Source organism: Eucyclogobius newberryi, unplaced genomic scaffold, assembly GCF_026437365.1.
Source record: "Eucyclogobius newberryi isolate DKJ021-1_F unplaced genomic scaffold, fEucNew1.0.hap1 SCAF_9, whole genome shotgun sequence".
Lineage (NCBI taxonomy): Eukaryota > Metazoa > Chordata > Actinopteri > Gobiiformes > Gobiidae > Eucyclogobius > Eucyclogobius newberryi.
Window position 1 is genome coordinate 24,875,305 of NW_027316532.1, and position 16,665 is coordinate 24,891,969.

General features: G+C 39.1%; 2 protein-coding genes across 2 annotated transcripts in view; both read right to left on the minus strand.

Annotated features, from left to right (window-relative positions):
* Positions 1-4,385, minus strand: part of LOC140353585 (G-protein-signaling modulator 2-like) — a 19,224-nt gene extending 14,839 nt beyond the window's left edge. Inside the window, exon 1 of the mRNA XM_072438203.1 lies at positions 4,115-4,385. The gene's annotated coding sequence lies outside the window, so the exon portion shown is untranslated. The remainder of the gene's footprint in view (positions 1-4,114) is intronic.
* A 1,136-nt stretch (positions 4,386-5,521) lies between these two features.
* Positions 5,522-16,431, minus strand: LOC140354166 (alpha-2-HS-glycoprotein). The gene is made up of 7 exons (XM_072439087.1): positions 16,149-16,431; positions 14,573-14,683; positions 13,941-14,028; positions 12,686-12,852; positions 11,897-12,004; positions 11,303-11,389; positions 5,522-6,099 (listed from the first exon to the last, which is right to left on the minus strand). Exons 1-7 carry the CDS (start codon positions 16,371-16,373, stop codon positions 5,551-5,553), a joined length of 1,335 nt encoding a protein of 444 aa, XP_072295188.1. The 5' UTR covers positions 16,374-16,431; the 3' UTR covers positions 5,522-5,550.
* Between the last annotated feature and the right edge of the window lie 234 nt (positions 16,432-16,665).

Here is a 16,665-nt window from a genome sequence, read left to right on the forward strand (position 1 = left end):
AGGCTTCTAGAAAGATAATATTTACAAAATAAGTTTATTATCAATGAAAATTATTTCTTCTTTTTTTTCATTTTGATTTATTAATGCACCATGTTTGTTATGAAATAAAGTGTTTTAGGGTCTGTATAGCCCAAATAACAATGATCAAAATTTGTCAATAGCTCGTTGCAGCCTTTATTAGAGGAAACACCTTTTAAAAGCTGTTCAAAGTCTCACTGAGCGTCTCACTGAGCGTCTCACTGAGCGTCTCACTGAGCGTCTCACTGAGCGTCTCACTGAGCGTCTCACTGAGCGTCTCACTGAGCGTCTCTGCTTGTAAAACTTCACTTGAACGACTCTGGCAGAGGGTGAGGAAGATTTTCCGGTGACCGCACTCGCGCGGACCGGTCAGCTCCCGCTCGTGTGATGTGGTCGGATTGCGTCAGATTGCAAAAAACCTGTTCGAAAAGAGCGGCGATCGAGCGAGCGCGCGCACACGCCCCGGGGGAACAGCTGTTTGTGGAGTTGGGACATCACCGTCTGGCAGAGGTTCTCACCAACTCGCAACGCAATTTGAAACGAGAAGTTCAAACCACAGAGCGTTTACTCATTTCTTGCTCAGCTAAACCGCATGACGAGTAAGACAAAACAGGGTAAGACAGAAGGTAAACAAATACTAAAGGTACGTGGTCAAAGGAAGGGCGATATGGACCAAATATAATAATCATACAATATCCAAGCCATGGATATTGTCTTGGTTGAGATTAAAGTATTGTAAAAGAGAACATAAATCACAAAATCAATATAATAACCCTTGTTTGAGCGATTCCTTTGTGTTTAATACTTTTTCTAACGTACTTTTATTGCTTGCAAACCTGAAACTGCACAGACCTCCACCAAGGCAAGATGTAAAAAAATTTATAAAACCACACACACAATAAGTACCTGTTGTACCTGTGATAAATTAGTAGTGTTGCTCAATACCAATTTTGATACCACAATGATACAGTAAAAATGCTCTATAACGGACTGCCATTTTATAATAACAGCACGTTCTTTAAGTTACGATGTGATTTTGAGTCCAATAATGTGCAAGATCATGCTACAAATGTCCTGTTTATGGGATTATTTTGTCTCATACTTGCTTTTTTTGTTAGATTGTATTTGGCCTTTTCAAAAGCAAAGTAAAATTGGCTAGTAATGATTTTATGAACATAAACTATACAGACAGATTCAATATTCGATTCTGATATTGACTTTATTATATACACCGCTCTCCTTACAAAATACAACAAATATACTGATCACAAATACATTAATTATCCTAAAATGCACAAGAACTACTAAAGGTAATTAAACACTCATTTTGAAGAGCAAATATCACAATAAATATTTTTTTACCACCGACCCTAAAAAAAGGCCTGATAATACAAGTAAAACCTTTTCTAAATGAACAATATTTTTAAAAAGAAACCTGAGCCGCAATCAATGAAAAGTAGAATGTAAACATTTTAAGGAGTTTATATCTATAGAGTAATTTACATATTTAAATAAACTCTCTACAGCTCAAGTCTTATGCCGCAAAAACGTTATGAAAATGTGTCCACTCATGCAAAGAAAAAAGGTACTATCATAAAAATACAACATAAATCTGTTCAAATCATATATACAGTCCATGGTTTAAATGCTTTGACCACAGCTACAGTGTAAACGTATATAAAAAGGCTATTCTGATCATATAAACAATAGTAAGTCATGAAAGTTCACCTGGTTCCATAGTTTAGCTTGTGCTGCTTAATAAACGGCCCACATAAAATCCTACTGTTACATATTAAACACACATTTGATGAATTAACCAAACAATCAAAACCCAATTACCCAAAACAAACCCAAAATGTACTTGTGAAAAGCATAATAGTAATTTAAAAACCCTCGCCTTGCCATACGCTGCAAGAAAAGTGCTTTCCTTGGAGTGAAAATGACAACATCTGGTCATCATAAAAGCCTCGACATGGTGTCTGAACGCAGAGCTAACCCAGAATGTAAACGCCCTGCAGCCTCTCCCTCCCAGTACAATTAAATAATGCGCTCCGAAGAATCTGCATTAAAAAAGAAACGCATAGCAAACCACTGCCAGGACTTAATGTGAAGTCATTTAAAGAGAGCCCCATGTGGAAAAACTATAAGAATGAGCCGCGCTGTCGTCATTACGTTCAGTACCCAGTGTGTATGTGTCTGTATTCCGTGTGTCGTTTGGTCCTTTTTTGGGTTTATTTAATTGCAAAATGTAGAGGAGAAAACAACTCGATCATTCTCCAAACCCGTTTTCTTGTGACAGTCGAGACCTCACCAAACTGCCTGTAGCGTTGCACATTTTTCTTACTCTGGCCCAAAACCGTTTTAGTTGAACAATGTGTAGCAGAAATTATAATGACATTGCACTTTCTGAGTAGTTTTCGAAATACACACTTTTACTTTACGAGTAATATCTAGTTTGAAGTAACAGAATTCTTAAAAGTTTAGGTTTCTTCTTCACATTGTGACAAAATCTGTAGTGAAAAAAGCTTTATGTTGACAATATTACATGCGTTTCTTCAAATGCAATTAAGTTTTCCGGTCTAACCTTTAAAATTATCAGATTTTGTGCATTATTTAATCTTCAAATTGTAAATCAGAACCAAGTTGTACTCACGATACTAAAATGTCAAACTTCGATACCAATTTCGATACCACAATGACAATGAAAATAGCTGTTTTTGGGACATAAAATAACAGTACTTTCTTTATGTTGCTATGTGGTTTTAAACTAGTTCTGATAACGCTTAAGATCATTCTAAAAGTGTTCAGGAAAGATCACATTTTGTACAGTTGAAGTGATTTTTTGTATGAAGACTTTTGTATCAAGACCCACTGTTTCAACCCTAGCTTTAGTATCAGATAGTATCGGATTTCTCGATACTTTTGACTCTTATGAGCAAGTCTTTTATTTTACTTCTACTTGAGTAATATTATTTTAAAGTAACGTTACTTAAATACATTTTGGCTGCTTTAGGTCTTTCAAGAAGGAATGTCACGGTTTCTAATTTTAGTGTAACAATTATTGTGAGGGAAAACACGACCAAAACAACAATTAAGTCCAGCATTTTCTTCTCCTTCTTGTTTTCTTAACAGATTAGCGCTTCTCAAGATGTGACCTGCTTTATCGAAATAAAACATTCTGAATGATCAATTTGACAAAATACAAAAGCACTTTACATTTAGATTTACTTTTGTTTGAGGAAAAGCTGAGCAGAAAGGACATCATTGTACTTCTAAAACCGTCATACTGCTTTTAACTGAACTAAAGAAGGACCTAATTCAGTTTAAAAAGTTGTCGCTTTTCGATAAATTGAAAACACTCAATTTATTATCTTAAAATGTCACAATTATCTTTATTAATGTGTCCTCAGGATTATATTGTAACCTAATAATCACAATTATTCATTAGCCTAATAATCTTGGCATCCCTACTTTACTGTCAAGTCCTAAACATCACACTTTAATAAGAAAGCCAAAAGCCAAATATTGCCTTTAGTAACAACCCATTTCAATTAAAAGAGATCCTTCCGGCAATAAAACTAACATAAACTCAATTATAACATCATGTAATTACATAATCCAACTGTCATTTCCCTTTCATGCAGTAGCCAAGAACTACAGGAGGCTTCCGTAGAAACACTGCATCCACTGAATTGATCTTTCCCAACGTGGATAAAATAAAATAAATTCAAAATAATAGTGTTTTTTTTTTCATTGAACAGACCTGGGGGATTTTTTTCTCTCGCAACAATGACAAGTCACGATAAATATTTACAAATGAGTCAAGAAGAGACAAGCCAACACACGATCTTGCTCAACAGGATGCCAGATGGTGGGAATATTACATTTGTATTGGCACCTTCCCGTGTAAACGTAGCGTACACTTAGGACAAGCTTGCAAAAATAAATATAAAATAAATAAAAGAATTAACGACAAAAAGCTGGGTTTGACACTTGACTGGCCAAAGTTATTAAGCTCAAAAAACTAAAGACGCAAAAACACAGCGAGGAAAACAAGCCTGACAGACAAACGTTTGGGTAAATTTTTCGGACTCACCTTAGAAAACACGGGAGTTCGGTCAATCCACAAACATGTCCGACGCTTTTTGAAGACTTTTAAATGACTCCTGCAGCTCTTTCACAACCGCTTTTATTCGTTTGCTTGTTTGTTGCTCTGTTCCAGCTGTTGCTTCACGCTCGGGAGGCGGACGAATGCGCCTGGCTCTGGCTCCGGAGCGCACAAGAGCGGAACAGAAGCCACTCCTCGTCGTCCCGCGTCCAAAAGTCTGCCTCCAATTAGGATTCCACGGTTCGTTTGCGCCTTCAAAACGTCGAAATCTGGCTTTGTGCTGCAAATCGAGGACATAACGCACAGATGAGGCAAGGATAGTCGTGAAGAACAAAAAGGAAAGGCACTGGGGACAATCTGTAACTTGTTTTATTGACCACATGTGCGAAAAGTAGCGCCGTGAACCGCCATCAGTGTTCCTGTGGCGCCCCCTGTTGAATGGGTCGTGTAAGTGGAAGACTATGTAATGGAGAATAACGTAGGGAAGCAAAATAAGTCACTAAAAATGTTGTAAGAATAATGTGTGTTTTACTCAAGCAGAAGTACAAAGGAGTGGTCCAAGAAATTGGTAAAATAAGAGAAAAAAAATAAATGTTTTGGGGGAAACTGCAACTCAAGTATTATACCTAGTAATTGTACCTTAAGTAGTAGTTATAATTTGAAGTTGATTTAAGTATAAGGACAAAACATGACAATAATGCACAGAATCTGGTGTTTTCAAATGACAAAACACTAAAATGAGAGGAACTAAGTTGCATCTGAGCGGTGTAAGTAGTTAAAATGTTCAAACTACTTAAAATTGTCACTTAAATTAACTTTTAGGCTTCTTCACTGTGAAAAGAATAGCTAAAACCTGCCCAAGTAAGAGTGCTGTTGCTACCAAACTAAATATTGCTCAAGTAAGAGTAAAAGTCTGAATTATACTCCAAAGAAGTACAATTTCCTTTAAATCCCTTGCTCTGATCGATGATTGTTGGAGAGAATTAAGTAGTAATAACATTTTCCTGCAAAGACGATTTCACCAAACTGGAAAAAGGAACGCACCGGCAGTCCTGGATAGTTAGAAACTCACATTGAGCATTACATTTCTGGATTAGAAGTAGCAGTACTAACGACTTTGCCACATTTCTATATAACACATGCAATAGTTTTCTGTAGTACAAAATAAATGATTATGTAAGATATTGAATTTTCACTGCACTGAACAAACAAACAAGCAAACACTTTCTCGCTAAAGGTAATTTACAGTGTCTTTAGGCTACAGTTTCCCCTTAAAATTGCACAAATAACCTGTTATGCAATACAATAGATTCAGATTGGACTTGATTTATTGTAGCACACAAGTATTAGCTTGTCTGATTTACATTGTTCAGACACAAATACTATAATCCACTTTAGAAGTTCTATCTTTGTATTGGCTTCTCTTAAACTGTGGTGTATCTCGAAGGGCCGGGACACGAGCGGAAAGGAGAAGCACCGTCGGGAAAGTCCGTGAGGAAGACTGGGCTGTGCGTGGTGGTCATGGGCAAGGCCTGACGTCTCCTCCTGCGATCGTCCCGCCTCTTGTACCAAAAGTTGTGGGGCGGACGGAGAGCCAGGGGAGCGCCCATCTCCTCCGAGGACGAGAACATGTATGACGGGCCTGCGGGGGGCGCTGGACGAGCCAGAGCCGGAGGTCTGTACGCCAGGGTTTCGTAGGATTCGCTGGACGATGAGGTGAGCGGGTCGGACGGCAGGACGACGCGAGGTGTGGGTGGGGCCGGTGGGGCTGGTGCCGGTGGGGCTGGGTCGACGGGCACTGGGTCGACGGGCACTGGGTCGACGGGCACTGGGTCGAGGATGGGGGCAAACGTAGGCTCAACGGCGACAGGTGGCTCTGGGTCAATGATGAAGGGGACGTCGGAGGGGAAGATTGGGAATTTGGGTGTCAGGTCGTGCACCTGCGGCCGGAGCGGTGTGAGGACGTCCACGGTCTGAAAGTGAACACCACCACACTCTGATTACCACCACGTAAACAAGAGCAGTGGACTGTGAGAGGTGGGGCGTATTCATATTTTATTTTGACAATTGTACCTTTTCTGTGTTTTAACTGAGGTAGAAGGATAGACACATAAATAGATAGACAGACACATATGGATAGATGGATGCATAGATAGATGGATAGATGGATAGACACATAGATGGATAGATAGACACATAGATGGATAGATAGATAGATAGACACACAGACACACACATGCATAAACTTTGTATGCATCGCATCAGCTACAAGATTTGTTTCGTAATAGATAGATAGATAGATAGACTCATGGGTGATAGATGGATATATTAGATGGCTCAGGATAAAAGACTCCTGGAAAACGTTCTTCTAAGCCTCACACTGCTCTTTCTTCTGTCAGTCTTTTAGTGTCTTTGTAATCTATTGTTTTTCCTGTTTCTGTGTTTTAGTGTAAAGTACTGTGTGTGTGAATGTACAGGATATGATGCAGCGGCACAAGACAAATTTTACCTATGTTATAATATTTACCTTAAGTAAAACAGTAAACAGTATTATTATGAGTATTAAGTGGGGCAGAAAGCACTCGTCTAAAGAATGAAGTCTAAAGTGCCAATGCACTTGTTTTACATAATTGTATCTCAGATTGTATGTTTATATGTGTTTTAATGTATTGATTAATTTTATTGATGGTTTTATTTGTGTTTTAGTATCCTATGTTTGTTGTGTATTTTTTGTTGTGTTTTAACAGGGTACCCATGAAAAAGAGAACTTTTCTCATTGGGTTTTCCCTGTATAAATAAATAAATAAATGAAATGAAATGCAGAAGATGGCGGTAAATGCACCTTTGCAGTTGGCTGCCAGCCGCCATTAAAAGCAACAACAACAAGTATTATTAGGCCCGAGCGCCACAAGCTGGCGAGAGGCCTATTAATCTCGTAAGGCCGTGCGAAGCACGGCTGCGAAAGTGCGCACGTAGTGCGCACGAAATCGAGCGTGAAGCGCTCGCCCACTTCCAAACACTCACTAACGCACTCCTTCACTCACGCACGCCCCGTGCATACTAATTAGTAGTAGGAAAATGGAACATTACCGTTGTAAACGGGCGAAGCCCGTGCAAAAGTGCGCACTAAACGAGCACTTTACATTCGCGGTCGTCATCCCCATATAAAGCACTCATTTGCCCTAAGTAGCTCACGAATACGTTCCCCATCTCTTGCATGTTCCGTGCATATAAGCATGTAATGCAAAAATTGAACATTATTACTGTATAGAGGGCCAAAAACACAAAGTGGGCGGAGCCCACTCAAAATTAACGAAAGTACCCGTCAGTGACCAGGGACCCACACCATGAGGTAGGAAAGCGCGAGCGCTTTCCGAAAATGTATAGTTTATGATATTTGAAAAATGGGAATCATTGTTTTCGTATCGGAATATTATTCTTTCTTTCTTCTTCTTCTTTCTTTCTTTCTTCTCGGGACCAACCCCCCTATTTTTCACCCAGTGAACATTGACGAAAAGTCACAAAAATTTGCACACCAAATCGTGCCTCTCTACATTCTGGCTATTTCCCTTTTGTAAAATAAAAAAAATTGGCGCGTCAGCGCCCCCAAATGTACCAAAAATGCATTGAGAGATAGGAAATGACCCAAAAAAAATCTGATCGTAGAATCATGAAATTTGGCGCAGAGGTAGATGGTGACAAGAGAAGTAAAAAATATTAGTACGGCAACGCCGTCCACCCAACCAAATGTCGGCCATATTGGTTCAAAAATGGCTAAGCAGGACTCGGGAGTTTTTCCAAACGTCGTACTTTTACGAACTCCTCCCAGGGCGTTGGCTCTAAAAAGCTGAAATTTGGTGAAAATGCTACTGAGGAGTGGGACATCAAAAGTTATTCAAATTACATTGATACCTGTCACGGTCTCTGTGCGGCGAAGCCGCAAACTTTAGCTAGAATTTCAGAAATCTCCCAAATTTAACATTTCTGCCGTTTGCGCCGATAAAGTCCGAATTGCGCCAAATTAGAATCAGTTGTTAAACTCTTTGCGCTAAACGTACTTGAAGTGAAATAAATTAATTTGGCACCACAGCGCCCCCTACAGATTTTATATGGAGGTTAAATGTTTAGTTTTGCAAAATTTTATGAAATTTGACACACAACTCAATTTTGGCATCCCCATCAAAAAAGTCAATGAAAGACCCATGTCATAATTGTTATGGTTTTGCCGTAGCGATGACCAAAACCTCCCATGTTATTCCAATGGGGAAATCGCCAGAACATGTTTACACTTTAGACTTTCACAAACTCCTCCCAGGGCGTTAGCCCTATTAACCTGAAATTTGGTGAGACTCATCTTCAGGGGTGGACCATCAAAAGTTATTCACCTTTTTATTCAAAGAGTCACGGTGTCTGTGCGGCAAAGCAAACAAGAATTCAAAATAAAATAGCTTTTTGATGGTAAAACAAAGGGGAGAAGATGTGACAGCGTCACAGATTCAGCAGTAGGCGTAATAAAAGGACAATTGGGGCGCGTTAGCGCCCCCTCTTCTTGCGGCGTGGCGGCGGTGTGGCGAGGGCCGATCATTGCCGCTTGCGGCTATATTTATTATTATTATTATTATACAAAACGGCGTTGACCTAAATAACTAGTCAGTGCTTAATAACGAGGCACAGATTCCAATAACTGCTGTTACTATATTATTTAAATAAAAACAAGATGAAGTAAACAAACCTTAAATTAAATGTTTATTCCTCATATTAATACTACGATTACTACTACTGCTACTACTACCGCTGCTATTACTACTACTACTACTACTACTACTACTACTAATACTAATACTAATACTAATACTAATACTGCTGTTACTACTACTACTGCTACTACTACTATTAGATTTTAAGTCCTTTGTTCATTTAGCATTTTCTGGATATTATTCACTTGAATAAAAGTAACAGAAAGGTGATTTTGGCCGTAATGTATTTTTTTTATTTTGTGCTAATTTTTCATTCACACAACAGCACAATATCCTAGAAAGACAATAGTTTATATATAACATAGAAATGGAGGAATTCTTTGATAGAATTAGTTTTTTAACGGTCAAAATGCTGTTGTTGTGACTTGGTTTATGCTTCATATTGCTGACCTGACCTGTCCACATGAAACAAAAACTTGCACGAAGTTCTACATCTCATCAGCATAAATAAACAAAAATCAATACAATACATTTTTTCCTCAATAGCTTCAGAAAGTGGTGCCATCATCCAACCATAAAACAATGATTGATGTTAGTTGAAAAGGACTTTAAGACAGAAAGTTAAAATGACAAGTAATGATCAAATAACAGCGAACCAACCGCAAAGTCATACAGAACCCTGTTATTGTAGAATATCATCAAAGTCTAGACCACCAAAACAACTTATTGCTGGTCTATAAAAGGACAGCCACTTATGAGACAATTTGACAGTTCTCTCGCCTGTATTAATTTGCAGATGGGACTCCTTACGAACCACGGTGCGCTTTCCCTTGATCTTCAGCGTGTCGCATCATGTCTCTAGTATTTTCGCATTACTATTCATTTATTTGTCCTATTTTCTCCCTTCTGCCATTCATATCCGCGCAACGCCATTTTCGTTGGTCCAATACTTTTTCCTCGGCCCATGATTACAAACTCAATCTGCTCTGAGCTCGTTTCCATCACGTGACGTTACGCCGCAGATTCCCAAAGAGAGAGGAGACGGCGTAATTATAGCCGAGAGTGTGATCCAAAAACACAAGCATGCAATTTAGAAAGTGGCGCGTATACCTCCGACATACATAACGGATGAAAACGCTGGCATGACACGTGAAAGTGATGGAATAATTATATGAACTGTGACATTTATGCAAAGTGAAATCATCATCTTAAAGGTCTTCTCTTAAGATGTGGAAAATACTGAATCTCGGAAGAAGATCATATTATTTATACTTTGCCTTGATTCACAGCATATTTAAAAGGAGCACTGTGTAACCTTTCTAGTGGAGGGAATTGTTATTGATGTTGTAATGTTTCACAGTATGACATTTATCGCATTTATGCATCAAATATTATTACATTATGTACAGTTATTTATTTTATGTTTTCATTACTCAAAAATAGCATGCATTCTAACCAATGTTCCCTCTCTTTTTTCATGTGTCTGGGCAAACACACAAGCTCCCTGGGCACACCGAGGACCACTGTGAGCAACATCTGAGGTGCCCCCTGTGGCCACACACCAGTATCACGCCTGTTCAAAACCTTGCATCAAAGCAAGTTACATTAAAATAATCAAATTACAGCAGCAATTTTTATTAGTTTACTTTTATTACAAGAAATTAGGCCCACTTAAAATGAAAAATACAAAAATCCTGTTGTTCATGAGATGTATAGTACTTATATGTGAGAGTCCTGCTTTGGCCTGGCTGTGGTCCAGTGGCACAAGCCATTCCATCCTAAAAGAACTACATTTATTTTTTACTTTGGCTTGGTGAGTGGATGTGTCCCAGGCGCTGCCCGTTCGTTTCGCCATAATAAAGGGGTTGTGTCTTAACTGAGCGGGATCGCCTCTCTACAGATTCAAGATTTGTCAAATGATTGTCTTTAGTTTCAGTTTAAAGAAAACTAGACAAAAATGTGTTCTAGTCAGAACTAGACTTTTGAGTTAAGTTATTAAGAGTTCTATTAAGAGTGTGTTTTTGAAACTTCCTATAATCTGTCCTTTCCTCGTGTTTCTACTGCGTTGAAACAACAACATTTCCCCTTGTGTGGACAATAAAGGATTATCTTATCTTATTTTCGTTAAATAATAAAAATAAACATATCAGTATTTTAGTCAACGTCTGTATCATTACTTTTTATTTAGTTTTTATATAGTTTTAGTCAGCACATAACATTGTAAAAAATTAACACTGCATCACTGGCGTGTCTCCATGGAGATTGATACGTTTAATGTCACACTGTGGAATATTCTGGGCAGAGCAGTAACATCTCCACAGAGGACCTTTATAGTAGACCTTTAAATCATAGGAAAATGTGATGATGACGTGACTTTATTTCAGTTGGGTAAAGCAAATGAGTGCATGGTGCGTTCATTTCCTCACATGAAACAAAATGGGGGCCTGGTTCGTGTGTGAAATGTGAGCCGAACATTTACCTGCACTTTGAACATCTCACAGGACACATGGACTTCAGGATGGAGACTGACATCGTCCTGCACTGATCCTGAACAGAAGCCTGTAGTCTGAAAGAACAGGTCATTTTACAACTTTAAAAGAAAAATAAGAAGCAAAAAGATGACAAAGATGAAGCCAAATGCAACACAATCAGATTTAGACATTATTAATATGACTTCTCAACTACCTGTATTTTCCGGACTATATGTCGCACCTTTTCTCATAGTTTTGGCCGGGGTGCGACTTATACTTATGTTTATACTATTATACTTATACTCCAGTGCAACTTATATATGTTTTTTTCTTCTCTATTATGCATTTTTTGGCTGGTGCGACTTATACTCCGGAAAATACGGTACATTGTTCAAATACGTTTTATGAAAAGAATTTGAATATACTTCCAGTGCAATCAAAAAGCATTTCATGTGTAATATTTAAATGTTGGTTCTTAAAGCTCATGTGCATCATACTTTTGTCCTGTTAATCAAGTGAGATACAGTTATTTGGACCATTTCTAAAGACTCACTGTTCACTCTTGGCCTGTGAACAGTGGTGGGCTCGACGTGTGTGTTTACCTCTGTGTCTGAGGCAGCGGTCAGTCTTTGGCAGGTGCCTGCTTCCGTGGTTCCCTCTGGACACTGCTGGACAGTGTACTCCACAAAGCTCGCTTTCACCGGTCTAGTCTAAAGCACAACAAAAATGTAGAAAGTTTTCAGCAAACTTGGGGTGAAAATGCAAGCATAGACACTGGTAGCAATCTATTAGTCTGGAAATGATCTTATAAGCCTTTAGGGGTGGGCAATATTGACAAAAATAGTATCTCAGTATTTTTTAAGTGTATGCTGATAATAGTCATAATAGGCATTGGTTTGTCACTTGAAAAAAAATGTGTTTAGACATGTTTAATGATCATACACTTGAGAAATGTCTGTAAAATGAATCACAAAATTACTGAAATATACCCTTATACCCTTGTTTGAAAGTTTACAACAAAAAGCTTTTATTTTGTTGTTTAATCAGCTCTTTTTGTAGCATTATTCATGTATTTTTTTTACTATTAATAAAATACTCTATAATAAAATTTAGCAAATTTTAATGCATAAGTAAAGTTAATGTGACAAAGTTAATTGCATTCATGTTTACTTCTGAAATTGAAACAGTTATGACTTTTTTAGTAGTTCTTACAATCACATAGCACCGTGGCTTGTGGCTCGTAAAATCTAACCATCAGACCTACAACTGATAATATCTCGATCATACCTCTTGAGTGTCTTGAGTGGGGACTTTTATATTGGATTTCTCATAAAGCTTATCCATAAAAGGACTTATTAGGTAGTTATTCTCCCTGTTTGTTTTGATCATACCTGCTCGGCTGCTCTCAGAATCCTCTTCACGCCCAGCCCAGCGCCGAGCAGTGACTTCCTCTTATACGACTCCAGGGTGACATGAGCCGCGGCGACGGCTTGTGGGCTGTCTACGGGAAGCAGGAGGGGACAAGTGGGACAGGTCTGCTGCAGCTTCTCCGGCGCGTCTGTGTGGAGGAAATAGAAACATACTGTATTTTCTGGACTATAAGTCGCACCGGCGTATAAGTCGCACCAGCCAAAAAATGCATAATAGAGAAGAAAAAAAACATATATAAGTTGCAAGTGTGAAAATAACAAATAAGATCACATATAAATCGTTCGGGAGTATAAATATAAGTATAAGTCGCACCCCGGCCAAAACTATGAAAAAAGGTGCAACTTATAGTCTGGAAAATACGGTAATAAGTACAAAGGTGTAAAGAATTGCTTTAACGATGCATGTAAGAACAATAAATACATAAATGTTACATAGTGCATTGTTGAGTGGAGGAGTATCTAGTTTATTGTTGAACTATTAAAAATACTTCCATTATGGGCAGTGTGGGAGTTGGAGGAGAAGATATTTTGGTTGCCGCAAATGTGCAGGTGGGACTTGCGATTATTCATATTCCTGGTGCTTTTATATCATACCAAGTGTAAAGTGTTTTGTGCCAAGAGACACTTTGCTGCTAAATCCATTTTGCACAGCACCTTATTCCTCCAAGGCTTGATAAGGCTTAATTCCTTTTCAAAGACGCATCACATTTTGCACCTGTTTTCGAATAACTTTACAACATACTAGCAGCGGAAGTGCAAACGTATCTGTACCTTACTTAAGTACATTTTACCGTGGATATTTTTTACTTCACTACATTTTAGAGCAGGTATCTGTGCTTTCTACTCCACCGCATTTTGGAACTGGACAAAAAAGTCAAACGTACCTTTCTTTACTGTCCGGCTTAAATGGCTGCAGGGTTTATTTTTTAGCACGTTTATAGTTTGCGTTAACGTCCAAACTTTGAACAAACAAATATATACGAATAAAGAATAACGCTAGAAAAATTAGCGTTGAACGAAAATCAGCGCTCTAACTCTTTTGATACTTTACTTCATTACTTTTGCCTAAGTATAATTTTCACGTCATGCCTTCCTTTGTTCCTGTATTTGTACTTCAGAATTGAGTACTTCTTCCGCCGCTGCATACTAGACACGCTTTACTATTTTGAAGTATCTTTTTAGTAACTTAAACACCGATTCGTACGTCTTTTGTTACCTGGGACAAGCGTGCAGTCGTAGCTGTACAGGTAGGAGTATCCCTCTTGCGTGTGGAGGATGGTGGTGTTGCAGTTTCCAGAGATTTGCTAAACAAACACGTATACGTTAATTTCACATTGGCAGTGCTTAAAGTATTCAAAAATATGTACACTCAAATAATATTTTTTTAGATTTTTGTCATGGCTCATCTACACTTTGTACTTTCCTACAAGGTAATTGAAGTCATCCGCCTCTTCTGAACATTCACACTTCACTGTGATTGGTTAAATCCAGCTGTCATTCACTCACAATAGGGCGGACCAATAGGAGAAGTGTGTGTTTGAGCCATGGAAGTAAAACAGCATTAAATAGAGGCATATTGAATCGATGACCATAATAATACTATAATACTAGGTAACGGTTGGCCATATTGGCAAAAATATATTAATTATCAAGACAAATGTGAAAGGTATTTAAAAATGCGGAAATATTATCACCTTATTTCAACGTTTACATTATTTTTTTTTTATTTTGAATCCTCTCTTTTAGTTGCACATGTTACACATCTTCAAAGCAACACTCAACACACACACGTTTCCCAGCTCTATAACTCTATGCTATTATTTATGCTGTGAAGAGGGTTGGACGTACCGTTTCCATGAAGGGCCTGACATCGCAGCGTTTCCATGGTTTCGGGCTGCCTATGTGACACTTGGTCTCGAGGACATCCAAATCCAGGTAATAGACATTGCCTGCTGGACCCTTGCACACACACAACACACAGACACGAGGAACAAACATTTCAAATCTAAAACGTAGAAGGTGAAGGGAAAAACATTACCGTCGTCAAATTTCCCCACAACATTTTACCTGAACGGGGTTAAGTAGTTTTCCTAAAAGCCTTCAGAGCAATTTCTCCCCGTGTCTGCTCCGTTTAAGGAACAATTTGGCAGACAGGTAATTCCGTGTTGCGTATCGATTCGGCTGCTCCCACGTCGAGCAGGTGTCGGCGCCACCTTTTCTGCTTTGAGCGGCGGTCTGTGCGGCGAAGGCCCTCATTTACCAAAGCCATAGAGTTCATTATGTGTTGCGCAAGTCCCGCCTCTGCAGCCTTGCACTCAAACGACCCGCGCTTTTATTTACTGTATCTCCGGTTCGCGGCGGAACATTGATGACTCGTGATGTAAGGTAATGAGTTTGAGCTCTCAAGGTTCTGGTTGTACGTTTCTATTGATCATCCTGTCTGTTTATTGCATTTGTTTAGGCACAACACTATCTTTTACTGTCATTGTTATGATTTTCACATTAATAGTGCCAATGTTCAATGTACCGGTACATAGGTATCAAAAACATGACTCTGGGTTGAAACACAATCAGCATTTATACATAAAAAGAGAAGCATAATATTTAGTACCCTCTTGAATAATAAATCCGCCTCTAGCCTTAATATAAATGTAAATTGTTAGTTTCCACCAGTCCTTGAGTATATATGGGCCGGGTGAAGCCATTGTTGCAGCGTTCACACTTGCACAAATACCACATGAAAACTGGGACTAAACCAGAGTTAAACTAAACTGGATCAGAGCAAGACTAGCGTTCACATACATGTGCGCAGCAGAAGCATGAGTGGACCGCCATTGTAATTGATTTAATGTTACTAGGATGCAGACAGTGCACCGTGGTCTAATTTTGATGTGTTGGTTTTTTGTTATTGTTTTTAGTCCAGGTTCCCTTTCTGTTTTAGTCCCCCTTTTGACCCAATTTTGATGTGGTGAATTTGCGTGATCACAGCCATACGCAGCTTCATTCATGGATAAGTTATGGACCTGCGGATACATCATCGTAGCGGTATTCTTTCATGTTGTGGCATTAATCTACTAGAGAAATGTCATTATTATACGTTCTTAGGTAAATCCTGTCACCTGTAGTGCCTCAGCTTAGTATGATTACAATTTCACAGCAGTTCCCAAATTGTGACATTGGTTTTTGATTAGATGATTCTGTGTTCACAATCTCAGCCCAAATCTTATCAAACAGGTTCCCACTGACAGCAAGATTGGTCACAGCTGGTCAACCTCACCGCCGCGTCTCTCCTACCGGCGATGTTTTGATTTTTCCACAACCATAAATGAGAAAATAAGCTTTCCAGTCCTCTTCTCTAGTTAATCACTCATAAATCTCCCACTGATGCCCTGATTCGGTGCTTTCGGTCGGCCTGTCGACTCACCTGAGCATGAAGGTGGACGTTGGCAATTCGGTTCAGGGCAAACTTGTAACCCTCGGCTCTATCCTCATTGATATAAGTGACGGCCAGTCGCGTCAGCTTCTCCACCGCTTTGTCGTTGCACGGAATGGGAGCAAGTTCAATCGGCATCATATCCAGGCCTTCTCCGTGGACAAGTAGAACGTGGGATAAGAATAGCAGTAATAAAGGGCTCATTTGTCCGTCCATGTTGGCCGAGGTGCGGCTGGGGAATCGAGTCGGTTTGAAAGTCAACGTTTGCTCGTTCTTGTTTGCGTTTAGGCATGTCAATGACTTTTGGAATCAAAACGGGGCCAAATGTTGAAATGCAGCCAAAGGACAAAGTGTGTTTGATGGCAGAGCGCTGGCCAGCTGCAATATTTGTGAATGGAATTGGTGCGCGAGTGAACGGACGAGGGCTTGAACTCGCTCGCAATCAGAGCCAATCATACAAATAATAAGGCAGCTGAGGTCACAGTGTTATAGTATATTTCGCAAAAAT

Coding starts and splice junctions, on each gene's coding strand:
- LOC140354166 (XM_072439087.1), bottom strand. CDS start 16,373: ATGGACGGACAAATGAGCCCTTTATTACTGCTATTCTTATCCCACGTT. Junction 14,029..14,572: donor TCAGGCCCTTCATGGAAACG/GTACGTCCAACC, acceptor GTGTTTGTTTAG/CAAATCTCTGGAAACTGCAA. Junction 12,005..12,685: donor TTCTGAGAGCAGCCGAGCAG/GTATGATCAAAA, acceptor GTTGTGCTTTAG/ACTAGACCGGTGAAAGCGAG.